Raw genomic sequence first — 26,127 nt, forward strand, 5'->3', positions numbered from 1 at the left:
AGCGTGAGGTCACTTTTCCCCTCTAAGTAACTGCGCAACTGCATTCCTGGAACAATGGCTCTTATGACAGCATCAACAATTTCAGTCTCTGGGAAGCCTTTGAGGAGGCCATGCTCAATCTGCCGGGCTAAGCTGGAAAATGTGAGGCGGTCTTTTTGTCCTGGTTCTCCAATTTGTCCAGATATTTTAAATTCTTTGTGCCAGGGGATAGGGGTTTGACCTAGACCTGTACCTGAGGCTGATGTTGTATGAAGGAGTGTGGCGACCTGAGCCTTATGTTCATTTCCTCCATTAATACTTCCTATAGGGGGCATTGGCTGTAACTGAGGGGGCCTGCTTTCTGGTGGTGTGTTGCCCTGTGTCTTGTCCTCTCCATTTTGCTCTTTATTTAGTGGTGCTTGAGGCTCAGTGATGTGCTGAGCTGTAACTACTTCATCACAGAGCTCACTTATTTCGTCTTTGAAGGACAGGAGCTCTGCCATTCCCATATCCTCAAGTTGCTGTAACTCCTCCCTCTGCAGGTGGTTACTTATCATTGTGATTAATGATGCTCTATTTTTTCCTGCCACATGTTCAAAGTCTGTTCCAGCAATAGCGAGAGAGTCGCATAGTTGTTTTAGCTTGTCTGCTGGCAGTTTACACAAAAGTCCAATTATTTCCAACTGCAATGTCTCTGTCTCAGTTGACTCCATTGTCGCTGTGGCAACACCTCAGTGTACTGTAGCAATAGTAGTTTGTGTGCTAAACCTTGGCAATAGCGCTCCTGGTGCCTTAAGTTCACCTCAGATTGCTTGTGCTCTGTGTTGTAGACACTTGAACTGCCACTGTGTAAGTCACTGGATGCTGCCTGCCTGTGTAAGTTGAACGGGACTGAATGAGAGCCGGGGACGTCTGTTGCTGGCAGAAGTCAAACCTCGTCTCACCCGATCCCAGCGGTGCCTCCAAAATGTTACGCCCTGAAAACAGGGAGAAATAATCACAAAAGTGATAATGATGTTTCCTCAATAAGAGCATTTACTGATATGAGGAAACTACCGCGATTTCTCCTGGGTACTGTGGGCGGAGACCAAAACAATCGATCCCAGACTCGCAGATCAAGATTACCATGTAGATCACTGATAACACTATTATATATTTTACTTTTTTTACAATAAAGAATGGAATACTCAATGAATGAATTAAACATTTGTTAACATTTAACCGTTTTTTTCATAATATCAATTTGACTATTTTAACAATCTTTTAACACAAACAGAATTTACTATTACACCCTGTTACACCTCCAAACCAGTTGAAAGGCCTGTGGTTAGGTCGGCAGCTTTGAGTGCACCAAATACTAATCTAAAACCACAAACATGCTAAACTAGATTTTAAGTTTACGATTCGGAAACTATTTCATTGAAATTGCATCCAGGCAGGTTCAAAGTGCTGCACCTTTTGAAGATGAGAGTCAGGAGATTTTATTATCCTTAATATGGTGTTAAAATAAGGGAATAATGAAGAAACCATTACTAATGACACACAGCCTATTTTCACATTTTTAAAATACGTTATTGATTGTGACCGTGGTTCAAGACCTCCATGAGTGTGTATGATCAGAAAAGTTCCTGACCTTTAACAACACAGTTTGTCAGAGGTAATGTGTGTTTTGTTGTTACACTTAAAGAACATGTCCCACTATCAGTCAAAAGATTTCACCTGTGTTTTTCCCCCCAGCACAACCTTTAAAACGTCCATGTTTCTACAGTAGCAGAACAGACAAACCAAACACGGCTTTAGAGTGAGCTTTTTGTATTTTTTTGCGAGTTGCGTGACCAATGTAGGTTCTGCTGCACAGTTGGAAGAGCAGGGGGAGGGAAGGGGTATTCAGCTGATTGCAATCAGCATCTCACTACTAGATGCCACTAAATAATGTATACTTGTCATTTAAACTCTACACAATGCAGGTGTTTTTTGCTAGATTACTATCTTCCCTTCAATATATGCCATTACCAGGGCCAGCACCTAGTTTTTGATGTGTATTCACCAGACAACATTTTGCAATTTGTACCTATGCCAGTTAGTATTAGGACTTTGTGCAGTCATTTGCATGTTCTTTTTACTATTGTAGTAGCCCGCTAATGCTTGGCCCCTGAGTGCCTCCCCTGAACAGCCTGATGATACATCCAGCAAAACCTCAGTACAACTATAAGATTTGGCACAGAAAATTGCAACAAGCTATAACATTTTGAGGCACTCCTAAACTGCAAAATCACCTGCTGCTCATCTAATGCTGCAAATGTTTTGAACCACATTTTAAAATGATTATTCAGGGAAGTTATATCATTCAAATTGCAGCCAGCAGGTTGAGTTTCAAATGAGTTTCCACATGCAAGATATTTTACTTGGAAGATTGCTCTCGTTATATAAAAGCTTTAAATATTTGTTGAAAAAAGGGTATTTTTAATCAACTAGAGAAATGTTCTTACTTGTTTCATACCGGACACCAATTTCAACCATTTTACAGAAGTATTCCTGTTTGAGTGGTAAATGTCTTTTTATTTGTATATAAAAATCTTGTTTATTGCAGCTTAAAGTATTCAAACCGAGTCTCAGAATCAATCACGTCATCCCCACCTTAATTTTTGACCTGTCAGTTCCCCAATCAAGCTAATGCAGTTCTCTCCAGACCTGGATAATGTTTGCTTCACGGGTTGACACAAGTCGTCAGACAGTGTCAGTGACTGGAGGTGAAGGTGAGGATGAGTTTGGCCCGTACCAAAGGCACCATGCAGAGGAGAGCATCTGCTGTCTGTAACCTGCAGAATACATCAACAGTGTTGACAGCAGTGGACGCAGAAACCTCTGAACCGCAGAATATGGCTTACACCTGGGACACATGCTATAACACATGCTGCATTATTGCAAAGTATAACATCAGTAAGTCTGTGACAGTGGAGACAACAGAGTTTACATTAGCCTTTGTTGTTAGATATGACTAAGGCTTTAGGGATTTAAAGTCTATCACTCTAAGTCCTGAGTGACCTCTTTCTTTTGCAAATTGAATGTCTGAGCCATCCCAATTATAGACCTGCTGTAATACAAACAGCTCAGTGACGCCAAGCAGAAAGTGCAGTTTACATAACTAACGTTCCTAACTTTGCTATCACTGAGCTCATTACAGACAGAAATAGAAAGCTATACCCTGCACAGATGCAGTAACCCAAACCCATTAATGCACTGTTTGCATTTACATCCCAGCTCACTGCGGAGATGGGCAAGCTTTCTAAAGTTGTGACATGTTCAAGTGATATCTGGAGGGCATCCATGATGAACATGTCCACTCTCCGCGACGGTCCTGGAAGGCAAAGAACTCAGGTCTTTGTTTTTGATCTTCCCCCGGCTGTGTGATACATTAACTCAGTTCTTTTTGCAGATGCACTCATAAATGAGTCACTTCATTTTTCATGTTCAAGAATGGCTCTATGAAACTCTGTAAAATCTGCCTCTACAGCCCTCGCTGCACAATATGACTCTTTAACACATTAAGCCACCCATCTCCACGCAGACACATTTAAAACCAGACAGTTACATATTACTGTTATCATTATGTTGTGCATTAGAGGTGCATTATGTTGCTCTTTGCACGTAATGTTGTCGTAGTTTGCATTGAATACAAATTAAGTGTAAATGGTTTTCTGTATGCGGTGGAAGATAACAATCACTTTCATATCGGTTCGTTTAAAAGGTGCCTGCACACTGTGTGACAACAGGAATGTTGGAGGTTCATTGCATGTGACACTATGTGAGATGGGTCTAATAAAATATATTTCGTGATCTGACATCAGATTTTGTAATGAAGGCCAGGTGAATTGTAGCATGCACAAGATAATAGAAAAAATACCATCATTAATCTGCACCATTCTCATGTTGTTAAAATGCAGCAAAATCAACAATAAGCCTCTGGCACTTATCTGCAAATCCTTTCTCTCTGCTACAGTCCCACACATTTCTGCTTGTTTAGCTTCCTTTTTTTAATATTTTCCCATGAACTTTAATCAACAGTGGCACTGAAGTGGGTCATACTAGTAGCCACATTGTAGATATTGATCCTAAATTTTGGCTACTGTCAGAATGCTTTGACATAGGCAGTTATTGGGTTTCTAGTTTTGTGCACATTTTTAATTTGTAAACAGATAAACCTGTGACAAAGTGCAATGAAACAGATTCAGCAAAAAGACCATTGCCTAGACAAAGCATGTGATTTAAAAACCCACTGAAGAAATGATTAGATTGAAGCTACAGATAAATAGTCAGATGAAAAAACTCAGATGTGTGAAACAATAAGGAGACTGTAACACTATTCAAAATGAAATCTGTAAAAAGGAGACTTTATGTTAAAGAGAGCCCACAATGTGTTTGAAACTATCCAGGGATCTGTGAGTTAACAGATGTTCATTGACTCCATTTATAGATCAACCTGTTCATTCACAGTTTGAGATTTGACTCCTGCTCTTTCAATTGCGTCATATTGTCGCCCCGCCCCTCCATCTGCAATGGTTCAATGGCACCCAACTGGGAAAATAAGGCACCACCAGCTGTTTATCTCTGTAAAACCAACTCCTTATATTCACATTACAGTGGTGAATGGAAACAACCATTTAAATAGAAATCTAGCTTGTTTTGGTTGGGATAAGCTCTGAATAAGCGTCTGGTATATCTCAGTGCAGTCTAGCATCATCATTTTGGATTGATGACCAAAGATTTCACCACATCTGTCTCAGGATTGTCTGTCTCAGCCTACATATGCGACAATCCAAAGTCCCTGATGTGTGTGACGTGCACAAGCTTACCGGATGATGTTACGCTAAAGTTGTTCTCATTCTGGCTGGTCTTTCAACATTTTAAAGAGTGAAGAGTTGCAAGAAATCCCTACTCTGCTTCTACAGGCCAAATTCACACAGTTCAGAGGTGCAAAGTCAGCTGAAATACACTAATTAAAAGAGCTTTCAAAGAATTTCAACTCTAGTTAAAGGTGCTATAATCCCCTTAATGTCTTTACACATGACACTTTCCCAGTCTTTATTTTAATTCTCATCACACTTCCAGAGCTCTTGAAAGTACTTTACTATTTCATCTTAATTTAAATACGATCACCTTTCAGATGCTTATTTTGCTTGATTTTCTTCAGAGTTGGTTTAATCTGACATCCACAAACGTATTGTTTTATATAAATTTCTGTGGCCCATGAGGCCTGCCTGCAGTATATTGTTGTAGGTTTCAGACTGTGTGCCAATACCACTGGTGCCATAAAGCTAACAAGTGCTTATTTAGCTACTCTCCCCACAGTGATTATGCCATTATGCTGTTTTAATGGTTCTCACCAAGCACAACTTAACTGTATATGCGTTGTACTGTAAACAGGACCTCTGGGTATTTTAGCATATTTACTGCTACAAAGGATACCGTCCATTTCATCCCTACAACCTCCTCCACCCCTTGATTGAATACAGGCACTGGGTTTGTCCAGTAGCCCTGCTCCCCTGCCATCAATACAGGCAAAAGAGTTTGTCCTAAAAACTTGCCAAAGACTTCTAAGGCACATTTGCTCTGCTCTGGTTGTTCAATATCAGCCAAGTGCTGCTTGGAGAAAAGGAGTGTGAAACCAGAGGGGAAGGTATGCTAGAGTCTAATACTGTATAATACAATTTAGGAGGAGCGCTTCCATAAAGATGGTGAGTGGATCCACGTGGGCTGGCTAACGACAAGCACAGCTGTATCTGCAAATTTTGCCCAATCCCTTGGCTCAGTTGAAAATGATTGTCTGCCTGTCAGTTAGTGCTCCTCAGGTTCGGGTTTTACTGGATGTACCTTCTTAGCTTGCAAATTCTCTGTTTTTCTTTCGGGGGAGAAAAACACAGGAGTAATTTTCACATGATGTTTGGCATCAACGTGTCAATAGAGAAGTAATATATTCATGCAGCGAGTTGTCTGAGGTGTGGATTCAAGATGAAAAACAGCTTTTCCAGGGATAGCATAGACACAGGCTCTCACAGACTTTGGTGAGAAGTTTTTAGTGATATCAGATTACAGTATAAATTAAAACTCATTGATAAATACACCCATGCATCACACTTTAACAGTGCAGTTACAAATTAATGGTGTGATGACATCATGCCATTTGGAAAGAATTAGTTTTCCATCTGTAAAGGAGACTTTATGTTTAAAAGAGCCTGCAATGTATGTCAAACTCTACAGGGATCTGTGACTTAACAGATGTTCATTGACTCCATTTATAGATCAACCTGTTCATGCAAGGCCAGTACAGTGAAATCCATCGCACCATGTCCTTTCTTCATTAGTTCCCATGTTGTAACACTAAAGCTTTTTTTAAATCAGTCAAAGAGGTTCAGAGAGTGTCTGCAGGTTAATGTGAGGTGGTGGTCAGTTCTTTAGTTTCACACCCTGTCTCTTACTCCGGGAGGCCTGGAGGGACACAGAGAGCTAACAGGGCTGTTCAGGAGTCCAGTGACACTTTAGGAAAACATGGTGTAAAAATGGATGGGAACACTAACTTCTCTAGACATGTGTTGATAAAGCCTCAAAAGGAAAGGCTTCAATGTGACGCTGTGAGGAAGCAAGAGGCGGCAAAGGTGGAAAGCGAAAATGGGACAAATGGGACTGAAAAAAGAAGAAATACAGAAAAAGAGAGAGAGAAAGAGGAAGACTTAAAAAAAAAAAAGCTCCTTTTTTCCTTCTACTTTGTCTTAGTCGCACCCCGGTCATATTCCCTTTCAGACTGTTCCTTCACCCGTCCCCCTAAATTAGCAGCTGTCAGATCCCCTCCACTGCAGCCCTGATTGATGACCTCATCTGGGAGTTAACATGACACACTTTGTGTCAACTTTTCAGAGTGCTGCACTCACACTCTGTATTGTCTTCTTTCCTCACTACCTTGAACCATTTATTACTTTGCTGCCGGTTATTGTTACCTGAGCTCACAAAAGTCGACCCTCTGCCACGCAGCATGTGGTGAACAGACAAACGCACTTAATACTTTTGGCAGAGTAACAAGTTATCAATACATTCAAATTCATGCTTCTATTATCCAAGTAGTCCTGTGTTTGACTCAGTAGGTTACAGTGAGGGAGAGGCTGGGACTGTGGAGTCCTGTTGTTTCTCAACACCACCCACACCTTCACGGTGTTGATAAAGCTACAGAGCTCTGATTGATGACTGCAAATTCACTCCAGTGCTCTGGGGTTCATGTACAATATGTGGGTGTCCTCCGAGTTGAAACTTCCATTTCCTGTAAGGACACAGGGGTGATGATAAGGTGTTTTTTTTCTTCTTTTTTTAGTAACATTTTCAATATGCATCAAGGCAGTTTTTTATCTCTTTTATATTGTCTACTTTCTCTCACTAATGGGTGCTACTGCCTCTTTTGTGTTTTTAATCACCACTTTATCTGTCATTAAGTCAAGTCAGCAATCAGAGTTTGGTCAGCAGAGGATTTTAGTGGGAAAATAAAGGCTTCTTTATGGCAATATGTTGACGTGCCAAGTGAGTTATGAAATCCGGCATTGTTTCAGCGTGGCTTTTCGGAACAGTAAAAAGCCACTGTGGTCGGTGTGTGGTTTGGTGAAGGAGAGGTAATTATCCATTAGATGTGTCAGATCTATTAGATGTTCTCTGAATGGTCAGCTAAAAGGGATGCCTGGGATTTGGTTTGGTTTTTTCCCCATGAAAGACTGCTCATAATGACAGGTAATGAGCTCTCATACATGACCAGAGTTATGGTATGAAGTAACTACAAATCAATTATTCTAACTTCAATAACTCCTAGTCTACTACTCAATCGGTTCCTTATTAATCAAAACTATTGCAATGATATGTATGACTAATTTGGTAATTTTTACTGTATATATTTAGGTCCATTTGTTAATTAAAAAAACATATTTCACCAAATGTGTTTTGTGACTCTCATTCCCATCTGTGTGCAACTCTTCCCACACTCTCCACAGTGCTTAATGCCTGTTTTTTCCTGTCTTGCATCTTTTTCATACGTTCTTGGTTAGCTGAATGGCAGCAGAAGGATCTAGTCTTCACCGGATAATGAATAAAGCCACACATATTACATAACATGCACAGTTCAGCTCTGGATTTTATATCTTCAGATCAACAATCCACATGTGAACTGTCCGCATGTCATTCAGGCTACGTAACTGTGCAGATTTGACAGAAATTAAAAATAAATGCATTGCAGAAATCCACGAGAGCAAAGAGTCAGAGCCTTAAAACTACTCAATTAAAAAGCTTTATGGCACACACTTAAGACTATTATTGAAAATGTGGGAAGGGAAAAAACTGTGGTGCTCAATTACTTTAAAGGTCACTCTTGTTTGACAGCAGAGAAAACTGCAAGAATTTATACTCAGTTTTGTTTTTATTATCACTTTGATGCCACTTCAAGATTTAAAAAATGGCAAGTGAGCAGATTTCTAGGACATAATCATTACATCATGATTCATTATGAGAGTATGTAGATGATTTTTCTCATCTAGTCTGTGAGTTTATTTAGAAAATATCTGTTCGATCTTAACAATTAATCGTTTTCAGTTCAACAGCTGCACACCATTTAAAAATATTTCCACAAATAAACTAACCAAACATCTCGGGAGCAATAATTTACCAATTTAATCAGCCACCAAATACAAACATCCACACAACAAAAGTCTTGTCAGTGTTTTTTTTATTTATTGACTTTGTAAAAAAAAAGAAAAAGGTCTGTATTTATAACCATCATTAAATTCCTCCTTGATAAAGTCTGTCATTAATCCTGTTTATTATAATTTAGATGATGACTTCATACTTGTCAAATGGAAATTAAGTGGTAAAACTGATGAACGTCCATATATGTGATATCAGGGCACCACATGGCACTGGCTTTCTCAAAGAACAGTGAAGTTATTATTAATATTCATTCAGAAAAACGAATGTCTCAAAGCCGCCATTATGTTAAAATACATACTTCAAACCCCAAAACAATTAATCCCTCTTGTACTTTTTGATCTGCTGCCAAAACACATAAATGGTAATATGTTGCCAGACTTTTCTCACAAAAACCCACATTTTAGCAGGTCAAAGTTACAACATTTAATGTTTCCTCCCATTTCTGAGTGCACGTTTCAGTCTTAGTGGTTCATGATGCTGTCCTTGTTTTTTTGTTTCCTCTAATAATTGTCTTCATGCCCTCCAAAATGTAAAACATGCTTTAAACGTGTGACTTTGTCTGGTTAAATATTTGAGGTAGAAGCAGTTTTATGCAAAGTTTTAGAAAGAAAAAGAGGAGACATGACCAGAGCCCCAAAAAGTAATGACAGATATGATTTAATGAGACTTGCAGTTCTATTTAATTTAAGCTGTCAGCACTTCAGTCACCGCTGCATGTCACTCTTGACATTTCTCTGCCACCATCTCGTTATTAATCAATAGGTTCATGTGATGGCATGTCTCTGTGGACTGCTCTCTCATTTTTTCCAGCATGTCAGTGATACTGGATGTGCCTTCTACACCCTGCTCTGTTTCTGTCAGACCGCACAGCAGAGTCTTTTTCAGTCAGGCTGTGTTAATAGGTGAAGTAACAGGTAGAAAATGGGATTTTTTGTTAACACTATAAAGGCCACTGTGCTGCCTGCTCACTGCTCTGTTTTGTTCTCCTCAGGTCTGCATGGTTTCCTCTCAGAAAGGCAATGGATGAACTGAAATTCTAAATAAATCACCTGTAGATGTGAAAGTGAGTGTAAATAGCCTGGAATATGGAATATCTTTGCATGATTTAAAACTTATTTATCTTTTACTGGCTCTTTATGCAGTTCAGCATCTGTATGAAACAGGCCGTTTAAGCCCCCATCTAATGAGCCCACTCTGTTCTGATTGATTAGCTCCCAGAAGCTACATCTTGGCAGACTTCCATCAGCTCAAGACGCTACATAGACACATAGCTGTAGTAGGATTTTACTTCTTTTTTTCTCAGACTTTGCTGGAAGTAGAAGTTTCTCAAATAACAAATAAATATGTTAACATCAAATAACAACACGTGGAGCAACCTTAGCAACAACAACTCTGGAGCAGATGGCTCTTTGTAGGCATGCATGAACGATTTCACATCAACATGGGGATTAAAAAAACAAACAATATTGCAAACAAAGAATTCAGAGCAGGCTGAAGTCCTGGCGTTTGACTTGCTGAGAGCATGTTTACATACATTTGTTTTGTACTTTTCAGCATATTTAACATATACATCTGACATAGTAACAGTATCAAAAGTCACAGAGAATCACAAAAAGCATGCTATATCTGCTTTAACTAGATGGATTGGGGTAAAAGGTATTGACACGACTTAAAAATATTAAATATATAAAAATAGTCATTTTACTTACATACACTGTAGAGCAATTCCATAACAATTTTAGGATAAATGACTGAAGTTTTGAAGATGAAGGGGTGAATCCTTTCTTTGGTTCCTTTAGTGAGCAATAGAAAAATGGTAAAGGAAACAGGGCAGAGTAATAGTGGATGGATGGATGTTAGAACTGAGTAAAGCATAAGCCAAGGAAAAGGCAAAAGAGTGACATTTTCCTAATTACAAGTTGGGACAGGAAATTGAATGATTATGAGGCGTGTGCTTTGTTCCTGATACTAAATTGGCTTATTAATTCCTTACACAACAATGTTTTTTTTTTAATAGGAACTTGGCCTTTGAAAATCACGGATTTTCGTTATTTGTTTGTTATTGTCATTGCAGAAAGCAAATCCCCCTGTATTTTGCTCATGCTTGCCTTTTCAGGTATTAAAAATTGTAGGGAGGGAGGCGAGTCACTGGAGGCCATCTCCTATGCTCTGCCTTTATAAATAATGACTTTCCCCAAATAGAGTTTATTCAGAGAGGAGCAGAGAGAAATGGAAATAATTCCTTTCACGGTGAGACAGCCGTACTTTATTGTCTCAGTGTAATTGTCTCAGCCCTAACATATGCAGGACATAATGCTTTATCATAAAACTGATTTCCAGGTCCATCCCTTCAATGAGGTGTGCTGTGGAGCAGAGCGAGCTGTCTGCTCACTGTCACCCACACATACTGCTTGGTGCAGATGCAGCAAGACGTGCTATGAGTACCCAGTATCTCTGGCCCGGAGGAGGAAGGCTCCATAGCAACCCAACCCCTCGCTGGCTGGTGTCTATCTTATTTACAAGCTCAGGAGGTAGAGTGGATTGTCCAGTAATTGGAAGATCTGCGGTTTGATCCCCAGTTCTGCAAGTCCAAGTGTTTTTGGGCAAAATATTGGACCACAAATTGCCCTAAAAGACTGTGCCATCAGTGTATTAGCATGTTTAATTAATTAGAATATCCTCCTGATGAGCACGTTGGCACCTTGCATGGCAGCATCTGCCATCAGATGCTTTATAAGTGCAGTCCATTCACCACTTCTCTCTCCTATCTCCACAAACAACCCTCCTCTCTCTTTCGTATCATGAACTCCTGCATATTTACCACTACAATTCATCAGAAACAATCCAGCATGCTGACTTGCCCACACATCTTCCTCACACACCTACCGAGTAAACACACAGGGGATCCCACAGATTCTTTTTCATGCATACATTGGATACTCAGTATTCATGTGGCATTGAGCTGAAAGCATCGGGGTACTGCAGCTACAGCAGCAGCAGCAGCAGCAGCAGCAGAGGGCTAATGCAGGAAAAAAACAGCTCTGAATGTATTCTTGTTGACAGAAGTGGATTCCATTACAAGGTGAGAATGTCAGAGAAATGAGGAAAACTTGATTGTTAAATTTGCTTCACTTAAAAGTTAGATTTTGTTTGTCCCCCAGTCAATTATTGTTTTGTTAAGATGAGTTTTGAAATCAGGAGTCAGATTGCATTCAATGTTCCACATCATGTAAGTGATATCAACAGTGCTCTATGAAGCTGAGTTCAGCGTAACGATATGAGATCTCTTTACCGTGCCCTTTTTTTTTAGGAAAGAATCGAAAATGACAAAAGGCTAGTGTGATGCCTCTCTGATCAGCGTCAGCTCCCCCGAGGTAGCTTACTCATCATCGGTCATCAACCGCACAGCCGAGAAAAGTTCAAATGAGCCGTCTGTATGTGAAGAAGCTTGATTTATCCGTGCAAGTACTTACACGTATGTTTGTATGATCTGTTTATCTGTTTGTTATATACAAAGTATTACGAGGATGAAAAGCCGAGATGATTAGAGGGAAGACATCATGCCATGCCTTGTAATCAAGCCAAGTGGCAACTACCATCGCTTGAGGCTGACGCCAGTGTGGAAGCACCTTCAAGTGAAATGTGACCAACAGCCGCTAAATGCTGGCTCCAAAAAAAAATCCCTGGCTCCAAATGACTCCCATTTAAAAAGCATCAATTTCTATCTAAAAATACTAAGTCAATCTTTTCAGTTAGTCATTATGGTCTCAATCTCTACATTCAGGCCCTCTTAAAAGTGTGCTGGTGGTCATTTTGGAAACTTTTTCTCCATTAATACGATTTTAAGATTTCTAGTAGCTTTGATGTCTGCTGTGTGGGTGTTGATTGACAGCTGTGACAGTTGGTCCGCCTGCTGCTCTCCCATGCTGTGGGTCTCACACTCACAATATTTTGGTAAAGTAATGTTATTTGATTACGATGCCCTGGTAGCACAATTTAGCCAAACTAGCTAACCTTAGTCTGAGTGTGCTCGGTGTTCCCAGTAAAGTAGTGTTAGCTTCGGTCTGAGGTAGCGGTGCGTGTTACCAGAGCATAAAGGGCAACACCTGACACTCCTTATTTGGTCCTGGCTCCAAATGGAAAAGACAGCTCTGACCATAAGGTGCAACTCCGGGCTTCAAACGGTCTCCAGTGCAAACCTTGATGCAACATCACACCTCATCTGCATCCATCTTTATATACAGTCTATGAATCAAACTGTGGAAAAAGTCCATCACACACTCACACACACATGCACACACAAAAACAATTTGTTCTTTTGGATTATTTTTTTTCTCAGAACAAGAAATCAGATATCACAAATTGGCACAAACTAGTTTTTCACAGATTCTATTGTAAAAAAAAAAAAAAAAAACTAATTATATACAAATTGTGTGGTTGGGATTAAGTGATTAGGTCTTTTTTTAAACTGGTGGTTTCATGTTCCATTTTACAGACAGGCAGTGCCACTTGTGGGTGTCACAGATAAACAGATGGTGAACTGCTGCGGGTGCTGGGTGAACGCTGCCTCACAACAAAGAAAAAGGCAGTTTCATCATCGGCTGGGTATGTAAGTCAAGTTTATTTGTTTTGCTTAAAATCACATTGGCCTACAATGTTTCAATGAGCTTTAAAGACTGACAACTGCAGCGGTTCCCAGCGCAGTCCAAACAATTAGCTGGATGTTGTAACTCTTAATAGAATAGCAAAACACAAAAACATGACTGTAATCCAACAACAGGATTATTCTCAAAATATATTAAATCCACTATTTAGAAGTCCAGTAAAACAATTCCATGCAACACTGAGTAAACTGGAAAAAGTCATAAATATCAGCTCCTCATGTCACTTCATTTGCAAGCTGCTGGTGCGGATTTCTGACTGCTAGGGGTTTTGTTGCATGATGCTTGAGGCACAGGATGGGTATGGATTGGGTTACTATTTTTAAATGTGATATATCAAGTGTTTCTCTATTTTTTTCTCTCTCTCTCTCTCTGACTATGCCAAAAATCTGCATCCATGAGTGTCATATAGACATCATGCCTGGTGGGAGGAAGGGGAGAGAGTACAGAGAGTGCTGCCAGACATTCAGACATTAGCCTGGTGAGTTAACGGTTAGTTATGGATGAAATAAAGCAGAAATATAGCTTCAGGTCTGGGGTCAAATTCAGTTCTGAAATTTGTCAGTACCATTTGGGTTTGAGGCTAAATTTCAGTCCCCTGCAGAATAACTTGCTGATTTGGTTTTATGATCATCTGCATAATCCTTCTGTCCCCAATCCTCTACATTTCCATTGTAGAAATAGGCAATAGTCTCAAAAAAATAATAAAATGTATTCTTTGGAGTGTAATAAAGTCATTATTATGATCACTGCATGTCTTTTCTGTTGTGAAGAAACAGAGAATATAAAGAGGATGTTGGCAAAAACACCTTTTTTCACATTATAGTTGTTGAAAAAAACTAAATCTGAGTCATATTATGCTTTATTATTTTCTTTTTCTTATATAACACACTATTTCCTTCAAATTTGACTAGCTAAGTTAAAGTTAATACATCTAAGAGAATATATTGAATTCTGTTTAGTTTTTTTTCTGTTTGTGCGACTGGATATTCTTTTCTATTGAAATGACAACATTTTTTACCATTTTTTACTGAGTAACAATGACTTCTACCATATATTTAAAAAATGAATTGTACTGTGCATAAAGTGGGTGGTGAATACATTACAGTGACGCTCGTACTATAATTCCTCACTCTCTCTCAGACACTGGAACAAAGAAAGAAAAATAAAATGAACTCTACCCTGAAATTATTCATCTCTATCTTGATACGAGGCGACAGTCAAGTTATGGATGCGGGGAACTGAATCCCACCGAGACTCACTCTAACATTTCATTAGTCAGCTATGTTGTCCACAGCAGAGCAGGAAAAAAGCAAACCAAATCCATGCATGGAAATCCATTGAGCTGGTGCGTCAGCGTTGATCTGAGACATATTTGAGGTTTTCTAGTGAATCTAAATATAAAAAAAGTTAAACAAATAGGAATATTTGAACTTGGCAGGCAAGTATATTTATCTGGTTGATTTCTTGTCATTAAGAGAGCAAAACTTACAGTGTAACGGACTGCAAGTTTACCTTTTCTATAGCAAAGGTGTAAATAGAAGTCGGAGTCTGTATACATATGGATTTGATTTATGGATTTGTACAAAGCCTAAAATATGTGATACATCGAGAGTCATATTTCTAGACAGAGACAAAACACTTCATCCTCTTCTTTTCTCTTTGTTTCCAGCCTTAGAAATCCCTGAGCAACAAGTGCAGCATGATGAATTAAAATAAGTCTGAGTGATGAGGGTTTTGTGGTTGGCCGTGTTTGACTTGGTGGGCCACGGTGAGGTGTTACAGGATGAAGCTCCCACAGCTGGCCGCCATCACTCTTGGGTCTATTTCTTCTCTCATTCCGTGGCTCCAACTTTATTGTTTTCCTTTTCTTTACCCTTCTTTTCCCTTCATTTCTCTTTCGTTTTACATAAAACTGAGTTGGGACAGGGTGGTCTTCTTGTTTCTACGTGGGATGCAGGCACATGGGTGAGGCCAGGGGTGGATTGGTTGATTTGTTAACTGCCGTTGCGCCGGATGGTTTCCTCATGTGCCTCACACATGATCCAGAGTCGGTATCCAGGCTCAGAGCCAGCTTTTACTGATTTCTCACCCTGCAGAGACCTGTGTAAAAAACACTGATAAAACACACCAATAGAAACACAAACACTATAACATGATAGAGATCAAGGCAGGTTTCTGGTTTGTTGTGCTGTTCTGCATCTGTGTGTGTGTATGTGTGTGTGTGTGTGCATGTGTGTGTGTGCTCTTTTCAGTTCCCCTGTGTGTTGTATATTTATTTGTCAGGTGTTTCGACATCACATTGAGAAGTTAAACCATTTGGATCCTATTTAAAGGCCTTCGCAGACCCACAACTTCCTCTCCGCTGTGGAAAAACATCACTCCCTAAAAATACCCTCGTCAGATCTCATTGAGAGCAGATGTACCGTAGATTGACTTGACTGGAGTCGAAGTCCGAAGCATCTCAGCGCAAATGTGTGTCAGTGTTTCAGCATTTTTACTTCGGTGTAACTCCGAGGTAGAGGTGCAACCTTTTAAAAAAAAAATGAAAGCCACATTGCTCATAAATCCTGTTGCTGTGTGTCTCAGGGGGATGTAGTGATTTCACCCTCTTCCCTGTTATCACTTATTTCACAAAGAAAAAGGAAGTATAAAAATTATCAACAGCCCATATTCATTCACACAGAGCAAGATAACACTTTGATAGAACGCAGCTGGAATACTGATACAAGGAGAAAGTGGAAAATCTCAAAATGTATGTTTCCAGTATTGAATCCAATCATTTAGAAGAGATTCCAAAAGCAACCCAAGCTAAAAAAAAAAACATGTCAATGAATGTTAAAATATCCATAGGAACCGCAATGAAAACCCCAATTGATTGAGACAAGATAAATAAACTACTAAAATAAAACTTTATTAATCTCACTGATTGAAATATAGCTCTACTCAGCCCAGTCGCTAGAATAACATTTTGGCATTGTACATTTCCGAAAACCACAGATATGATGAATCTCTACGTTTCAATACATTGTAGCATGTCAACATTTCAAGTAACGTAGTTCAGATGACATCTATATGAGCCAATTTTTCTTATTAGGAGGAGGAGGGGTTGGGTGATTGGCTACAAACTTAGTACAGATTGAAAGTTGGAAAAGCATTAAAGCAACATTGAGCAGTTTTCAAGACCAAAACCAGGTGTTTTTAATGAGATGTTGGGAAATTATCAGCTTTTTTTTTCTTTTTCTAACCCTAACCAAGTGTTTTTTTCTGCTTAAAACTAACCAGCCCCTAACCACAGCATTCTCACATCATAAATCATAATTATTCAACTGATAATAGCCACGATTGAAATGTAGAGCATCAGCGTATCTGGAGTCTGCAGAACTGTACGATGCCAACGTGTCATTCTGGCGACTGGATTGTTTTACTGGCAACGTGACAATTGTTTAGAGCAAACTGAAATTATGAATCAACAGCGGGGGAGTGGATTATACTTCAAGAGTAGTTTGAAAACATTTTTATGCATTTTGACTTCGCACCAAATGTTGGGAGTTGTTTGTCGTTGCCTTCCAAAAACAATCCACATAAGCATTTCCCAGTGCTGTCTCTGACAAGTGATATTTTTATTATCCAAATGTGTAACAGCAGACACTGTAATACAAACAGAATCATGTTTTTCATCAACATAATGAGGAAATAAAGTCCTGTGCTTTGTACACTCACCATCCACCAAGACCACCTATTTCTAAGGGACAGGGATGGCTTTTTTAAATCCTGGACCCTTATCAGCAGGATGTCATTGTTAGTCATTGCCTGCCAAATATGACACATGATTCATACGACTGCTACCACTGTGTTTGAGATTTTCTTTTTAAGACACAAACAATACTTGGTTAATGCAAGTGGAAGAGCATGGACAGTAGTAGGAGATGTCACATGTGTGTCAAAGTCAAAAGCTTCGTACTTCAAGGGGTTTTGCACCATATCAACCTTTTCTCCTGATAAACATAATGTATAATTCACATATTCCTTGCCAGTAAAACTTTTTAAGCATTGGAACAAAATGACAGATCTGTTTTTTCTAGTAAAGAAAGTCTCTTGTTTGATGTGATCATAACTGAATACAGCTGTCAACCTTCATGAAGTAACAAGCGGCAAACTTTTCAGAGCTACCTTTCAAGCCAGGCTGCAGTAGGAGGTAATTGACACTCAAAAGATTTTCATAGGACTATTTCCCTAAAAAATGGTTTCATGTTTTACATCATAAAATAAATCTGTTTTTTGCCTGTAAAGAAATTAGACACAGTGTAAATATCAGTGCAGCAGGTGCTAATGGAGGCTGTCAGCCCTTTCAGTAATAGTCAGATGGAATAAAAGTCATTTATTCATTTCAAATTAAAGCATCTATAAACATCAAAGCACTAAAACAAACAGTTGTCTTTCTGGTTGAAGATGACTGGCTTATTTCTGATTCAATGACATAGTTGAATTTTATCACCCTAAGCATATTTTAATGTCTTTATTTGGCATGTCTGTTTCCTTTTATCTCTTTAAGACCTCTTTTCTCCGCCTTTTCAGCTGACATGCAGACAGAGGGGGGGAAAAAAACCTAGTTTGATTAGTGTCGCCATATAAGTGCACCCTGCTGATCAAATTAAAATCTGCAGTCTATCTGTCCCCAACATCTTCGTCTGGCATGCTGCATTCAAAACCTCATATGTATAGATACCAGTCTAAGAGATACTGAAATTATACAGAAACATTTGCTAATTTAGTTTTGCTTTGCGGAAGAGCTTGTCAACAAAATCAGTCAAGTAAAAGCTTAAGTACTCTTGTTTTAATTGCACTGTTTTCTCCGTCTAAATGGCAGCAACGACAGGAGCTGTACTGCACTGTATGTCTTGACTTTCCTCCTTCTCTGTCATTTCTGTCTCTGTGGAGGATTTATCACTGAGAATTCATCTCTGACACGTAACAGGAAGAAAGCCCCGCTGGACCTCAAAAGGTTTAAGTGATGATAAGATTGCAGGGAACCACACTCTGCATTCAGTAGACCCGCACATATGGTCCTAGTTGTGCGATTGCTCACTTATTCTGACTCTGTATTATTCCACTACTGCTTCTTATTAATATTACACATTCCATATGTTTTTAGACCTTTTTTTAGATGTTTATGTACCATCATGTGATGCAAATCCAACACAATTTAATATGAACGTCAGAGGTGAACGTCAGCTAATGTTTACTGTTTCTTGAAGGTGTGAATCCATTTCTTTAGAAACAATTTTACCCTATAGTCCAGTGGTTTAAGCTAATTCAACCACAAAACCCTTTTATATCCCACAGTTGTGAGTTCAATCCTGACACAAACAGGTGCTCCCAATCTCCTGATTGGGCACCGATCCCACCTGCAGGCAACATTAGTCTTGGTAGAAATTCAATACTATTCAGCTTCCAGTGATGCAACACTATTTCAGCTTTCAGCAATCACAGGCTGAATGCAGTTTCTTCAGGAATTGCATTTTGTAGTTTCCACTGTGGTTTGAGTGCCGGTCTGCCACCCCGGTCTTTACAGTGACAGATGAAATAGACTTATTTTCATTTGCTTGGGTTTATATTCACAAATATGTCTGGTTGTCAGCTTTTCTCATGCCTGACATAAAATCTGTATACTGTAACTAAATCTGGATATTTCCAAGAGACAGGATATTTTATTTTGATGTCTAAACTCTGGGAATAATTTGAATAAATGTTCAAATCACTGAGGTTTTTATAATCCTGATGTCTTCATGCGTCAATCTGAAGCCTGACCATTGAATTATGGCTGAAATCATCATTCTTTCTACATGTAAACATAACAAACTGGACACATAATGCAATGACATCTCTATTTATTGTATTATAGATGCTCATTTCATTTGCACACATTTTTATTTCTTTTTTTTAAACATTTCATAGTGTACTTTTGTATCTTGTATCAACTCTAAGAAATTCACATTTACACAATGCATTTTACATTAGTAGATAAGTACAGTTGACATTCAGCTTTTTGGGCAGCAAGTCCTGAACTATCTGTCTCAGGTCTGTAATAATGCTATGACAGAGAATCACAGTGAACCTCCCCATAAGAGTTCATGTTATGGCAGACTACTGTTGATCATGTCCCGATGCCTCTGAAATGGAGGTACATGATGAAACTGTACATGCAAAAACCTCCTGCACAGTAGAGCTGATTTCTATTGACTGGTAGCATAAGTGAGTTTTAGAGCAGAAGTCTCAGGTTGACATAGACCTGTATATGTTTTGGTAATGCTACATGACCCTTGCCAGTATGTTATAGCATTTGTACTCTAAGTCTCTCTATATTGGTGCCAGGTTTATACAGTTTGTTTGAGTCTCCGAGGCTCATCTACATGTCTGACCTTTATTGACTAAAAACCTTCATTAGCTCTCAAAATATATATAAAAACTGCACATAAAATAACAAAATAAGTGCGAAAAAATGCAACAAAAAAAGTCAAGTTCTGAACTTAAACACACCTGACACTGTACACAGGCACTTGAACTGTGGTACACTCTTTGAGTGCATTCATATTACAATCTAATAAGTGCTACAAAATAACATCCGTTAGAAAAAATACTGATTCCAAAAGTGTAATACTATTCATAAAATAAACAAACAGGAAAATGGAAAGACAAAAGTAATTTACAACAACAGAACGAGGGCAAACTTAAACCTTATCCTTGAATGTGTCTTGCATATTTCTGTAAATATTCAGGTTGTACATTCTTAAAATGTATGTCTCACTTCACAAGCTGCTGCAGAAAGAGAATAAGCTGGTTCTGGATAGATGAGTACGCTGCCACAGGGATGATTGGGCCTCAGGAGGTGACGGAGTAGAGGAGTATGGGTTTTTTTCTTTCTTTAAATCAACACTCTGGTCACTCATACTGTAACAGTGTCACTGCTGTAGCCAGGATTGGGATGATTCATACCGGCTCACTGAATAGAAGAGTGATTCATACACTGTCGCTGCATGTGTGTGTGTGTGTAGCCACATGTCCACACCATATGCACACATCAACTGAGGAGTTGTGAGCAAAACACAGCAGAGTTTTATTTGCCTCGGTTCATTTCGCTGCAGTGATACAGAATGAATCACACGTGAAGAAGGCGGAAAGTTTAATTGTCTTGAGATGTTGGTGACCATGCGAGTAATCCATGCAGCAGGATAAAAGGACTTACGCTAATCACTTCTTCTTCCTGACTTTTTTATCTACTGCACGCTAAACTGCACAACCTCTGCTCACTAGTAAATCATCTTATATCGCCTTGAAACTGATCCATTTCTGAATCATGTTAGAATTTGCAAATACTCTTATCAACCCGTATCTTTCTACAATTTTCATTTTTTCAACACAATAGCTGCTCTACATGTGTTTCTGCCTGCCTGCCTACTGTATCTTACATCGACAGATTGTTGACAGAAATCCTATACGGACATGTTGAAAATCTTTAGTCGAGCCACAACAGGAGGGACCCTGAGGAAAATACGTGCCCCTTTAGGAATGAACGCTAAAGCAGTGCAGTCCAGCTCACTTCCTTTACAAGATATATGTGTCGGCTTCGTTTACAGTAACTGGAAGTGTGTGTGTGTGTGTGTGTGTGTGTGTGTGTGGAAGGGGGGGGGGTGGGGTTAACATAAAGGTGATCCAGTGTGATAAAATGTGCCACCCAGCCTTAGAAATAAGCCCAGACTAAGTGCTTCTATATCACTATGGCAATATAGTAAATGTCAGTGGCCACAATCCTGGATAAAAGATCTGTAATGTCACGTTGGCGCTTCAAAGAGAGGGCCGTGTCTCCCCTTTGCTGTCCGCAGCATTAATCCCGATGAAAGGCTGCTGAGCGAAGTGGAGCAGAGGGTAAATGAAGCTGAAACCCTGAGGTAATTACTACCTGCCTGTCAGGATGTCTCTCTAATGGGCCCTGTGTTGACGCGAGTGCCGCCGACGATGCATTATCGCCTCATCGCTGTTTATCAAGCTCTATCACGCAGACAGGGCTTTATAAGAGTGACTATGTGAAGATGGTAGCAGTGGTTTTTGGTAATAGTGAAAAGAGCGTTTGCCTCAGAGGGGGTGTCCCGATTTTCCACTCAGCAAGTGTAAAGAACGACAGATGGGATTCCTCGCTGCAATCTTTTTTTCTATTTTTAAGCTCTGAAGCATTAAAGTGTCTGTTTAATGAGCAGAGCTGTCTGCAAAATCATCAATGACGTCACAGCTCCCCCTTTCTTTTTATTTCTTTTTTTGGCTTTGCTTCCCCTCAGAGAAATCTACTCATCAGCGTGAGTCAGCAGAGCTCCACAGTCCAGAGATGTTTCTCTCAGGTTGCACATCCAACCTCCAGAGAGAACCGTGGAGGCACCCCGCTGAATCAGCCGTATTATTTAAACCACAAAATGAAAGTAATGCGCCCCAAACAGGAGACAAACATTTGGGTATGTAACATTATAAGCATGAAATTACAGAAACACAATCCCTGCAGGCATTATGAAAGGGTCTATGTAGAGTAGAGACTGAGGAAGAAGCATCTCGCTGAGGAAAAACAGTTGATTACAGACCAGGCTAGACAGTAATTGACCTTTCTTCCCATATATGAGTCACTTGCATCAGTCGGAGCAGCCGATCTCAAACAATGATGCAAACCTTTTGCAATACAACGTGCCATGAAATGCGTCTGCTGTAAATGATAAAAGACCTACAAACTTCAGAAGAAGTTGGGAGTGACTCACTGCTCCCCTGCCGCGTTTTGTATCGCAGATGACGGCGGGGGTCTAATAGAGTGAATCCTACGGAGAGACACAGAAGATTATCTGGGAGTGGGACACCAGAGAGGAAAAGGTTGCCACTGCCTCTTTGATATGCAGGTAGAGAGAGAGAGAGAAAAAAAAAAAAAGAGAAGATAATGGAGTAGCTTTATGCCAATTTATCTGTCAGGCACATACGTTTCATGGCTAGTGTCAATGGAATTAGAGAGAAAATGGAAAACTTAGAAAGGTGTAGATGATGCGAAGTTAGCAGTTAGTGAGAATTATGTCATATGTCAACATTAGATACTGGAATATTCAGTTAATACGAGATGCACTGACATATCTACGATTATGTATCTGCAGCTGAAGTGACATTGGTACAGATAGTGGGTGATATTGCCGTAGAGGTCTTGTCCAGGCACACTGACAGATAGAGTTGGACTCTGTTTGCAGGGATGAAGAGTCAGACTGTGGCCCAAAGGTGCTGGGAGGTCCATCCAAGTCAAGTCTTTATCCTCTGTGGCCAAATCAGATATGAATCAGAGTCAGTTTTGCTTTCCTGCATGGACCCCCTGCTTTTTCTGGACCACAACTCAAGTCCCCACACTCTCTTCTCCTTGTCTTCAGCTCTGACGCCTCCTCTTCTTCCTCCTCTTGCTCAGACTTCAGGGGGAGCCGAGTCAGGCTGGGAACCGCTATCCACCCTCACCTCTGCGGAGAGAAGGTAAAGGAGAAATAATGTCAGGTTTTGGGAAGAAGACACACAGGTGATCTGTGGTGATATTTAAAGCGGTGGTGGTTCAATTAGGGTTTGCATTAATTAACAAAAGCTTTTCTTTCTTACTTGTACCCACTTGTACCAAGACTTGTCTTCCCCTGTTTCCCACTGAGCAGCTCCTCTTTACAAAGTCCTTTTGATTAAGGGCACCTTGAGTGTTTACATTCGATTTCCTCCCCAGAAAGATTTTAGCTGACAAATTACAAACATACTGTATGCCAGTCTCCCTGCATGGAAAAACTCTAAATCCCTCGAGCGTCACATTTCTCCCTGCAGGGGGCCCTGTGGTGTTACGCAGTCATCCAAAACTGATCAACCGGAGTCATTAGCAGGACGAGGATGGGAGACAAATGCTCTCTTTTCCCACAAACCTCTTAACCTGTTGTCAATTGAGGGAAGCCATGGAAACAGCTCGGGAATGCAGAGGCGTTTCTGAGAGGACCTCCGAGTCCAGTGGGTGTTTTCTCGTTTTTTACAATGCATCCTTGTGCCAGGGGAGTGTAGTACAAGAGGGTTTATTTTAAAGCTGTAGAAGAGGGGGATTCTTTTGTCGACTTCCCTATAACGTCATACCCTCCCTCTGTTTTCATTCTCTCAATCCCTGCAAAACCAATCTTTTCTTTCACACATCATGCTGTTATAACCGCACTGAAATCGCTATGTATACCCTGCCTTCCTATCTGCTTCCTTCAGTCGTACTGATTCTGTCCAGTGACGGCAACAGTCCGCTGCACTCCTCTGTCTTCCTTCCTGTTTAAACAGACGCTGTACAGTCGCACTCAGTGATACAGAGCAGAGACACTGACATTAGCCAGTGCATAACCATCTGCAACACACACACACACACAAATGCAAGTGAAGGTATAAGCACAGTGGCTTACACCTGCACTTTTAGCTCAACAAACCGTTTCTGAACTGGCATCGCAGTTCATTTCAGAGGCATCGGTGATAATAATAGCCACATGGCTGTCCGATGGTTTATAGAGTCCAACCTCATTCCAAGAATCAATACAAGCTGTCTTTCACTGAACCAATTCAATCTTCTCTGAAATGTGAGCTCCCAATCACAGCAAAGCTTTGTTACCCACTTCTCCTTCTTTCTTCTTTCTTTTCTTTTTTAATCAGGCAATCCTGAGTGGACCCTAAACCAAAGTTTTTTTAATTTTATTTGCTGATTGAGATTACATTTAAGGTTGGCTTCATGGTTATCACATAAGCTCCCAGTGAAAAGAGACACTGGGATTGTTGCACTAATTAAAAAAAGCTGTAATACTTGCTTTTCTTTTTTGCCAATATCACTCATTTTGCCACATCACTATCTGGGGGGCAGTGCTTCATTAAACACCTTATGCTATTACTTTTCCATTTAAAACCCAAAATCCATGGATGGATTGAGTCAATGGGCCCCCAGATACAGATATGTAAAGGCCTCCTGTTTGTTAGGCAGGAGAGGGCTCCTCATCGTTGAGTTGCAATTTAGTATTAATTAATTTGGTAATTGCATTTTTCTGATACCTGTTTACTGTCAGCTGCCTGAGGCTAATATATTCCTCCAAGGGTGTATCTGAAATCAATCCTTATTTACTATATAATGCATTCTATTTACTGCCATTCTATTTAAACGTCTGAATGCTGAGTATGTCAATATTCACAATATGGTGCCCTCAAAAATGTTAAAGTAGTTTCTGTGACGTGCTAACAAACCACCACATTTTATAATTAGTACTCTGCATCCCTCCAGCTGTCGGAGACAAGGCAAAACAATGATTATAAGTTTGTGTTGAAAATTATAGTTCTTTGAAGCTTACTTTGCAAAGTTTCAGGAGCAGGACCAAACTTCAACTGAGTCACTTCTGGCATTCCTATAAATACCACCTAACCAGTTTTCCCCCCAACCCAAATCTTTTCTTGTTTCTCCTGGATTCTTCCTCTTCATCGTTACCTGAGTGCTAATGCAGATTCCCTATAAGTTTCCCGACAACACAGTCAGCAAGCATAAGAGCCACACACATCACTCATCAAACAAACACATCAATTCCTTGTCATGATAAATAATTTAAACACATCTTATTGATGGTGTGGTTCTTGCTAGTGAAATGTTCACTTTTATAAAAGGAAATCGTGTGTGAATAAGGGAGCTATTGATGTGTTTTTTTACTCTTGAGGGTGCTAATCACTATAATTACATTTCTTGTCCAGTACACTTTTCACAGCTTCTCCAGTAAAACCTTCAAAGGCAAACTCATGTTTTATTGGAAATGTGTTTAGCTTGCTGCATAGCTGAGCATCTGAATGCATATTTAGGCCAGAAAATGTTATAGAAAACCATCAAAGAAAACTTATGAGCCTTAAAACAAACATAATACAGTGATTAACTTGTTTTGATGTAGGTTGCTGAAGTAAACACTACACAACTTTATTACTTAATTAAAAGAAATAAACATGATTTGGAAATCCTTCTTTTGACTCAAACTTGTGACTTGTGTTTACTCATGAGCGAGAAACTGTGCCCAAAATGCTGTCCATCGTTTTGAATCTGCTACTGGACTACTTTGCCTAAAATTCACGGTTCTTCAGATGAGACAGAATCACAAATGGAGCCAATTGGGACTTTTAAATCTTAATCTGAGTTTAGTTCCTATGGCTCCTTTGGTTCCTGAACCTATTTACATGCCCTATAGTAATGCATTTATGCCCAAATCAAGGTAACATATCCATTCCATTATCTGTCAATGAACAATGGGGACAAATATTGATTGTGTCTAATGTCGTTGTCATTCTTCTTGGCAAAATCATAACTCTAACCATAAAACTCCCAAGTTTTAGCCAAACTTCTGACTGTGGGAGGATGAAAATCCATTATGAGTCACCCATCGTCATTTAACTGAAATTGCATTAGTCATGCATAACAAACAATAACTCAGCGACATTATTACTGTAACTTGCAGCTGTATAATGTTACAGGCTGAGAGCTTGTGTGTCCCTTCATCACAAACACTCACTGGAACTAAACTGTTGACTGTAGTGCTGTAAAGACCCAGCTCCCTCAGGGCTTTATAACAAGGCTCATTTCTATCATTATTCCCTTGTGGCATTTAAATGAAACTCCTGATTTTACTCTTAACCCTGATGAATAACAATATGTGTTTCCCACTGCTGC

General features: G+C 39.7%; 1 protein-coding gene across 1 annotated transcript in view; it reads right to left on the reverse strand.

Moving 5' to 3' along the window:
- Window positions 1-777: 777 nt before the first annotated feature.
- Window positions 778-26,127, reverse strand: part of ngfra (nerve growth factor receptor a (TNFR superfamily, member 16)) — a 49,616-nt gene continuing 24,266 nt past the window's right edge. The window contains exons 6-8 of the mRNA XM_062438488.1: window positions 22,172-22,228; window positions 6,757-6,852; window positions 778-956 (exon numbers count right to left, since the gene is read on the reverse strand). Coding sequence (XP_062294472.1) covers window positions 778-956; window positions 6,757-6,852; window positions 22,172-22,228 — 332 coding nt within the window. The remainder of the gene's footprint in view (window positions 957-6,756; window positions 6,853-22,171; window positions 22,229-26,127) is intronic.

Source organism: Scomber scombrus, chromosome 18, assembly GCF_963691925.1.
Source record: "Scomber scombrus chromosome 18, fScoSco1.1, whole genome shotgun sequence".
Taxonomy (NCBI): domain Eukaryota; kingdom Metazoa; phylum Chordata; class Actinopteri; order Scombriformes; family Scombridae; genus Scomber; species Scomber scombrus.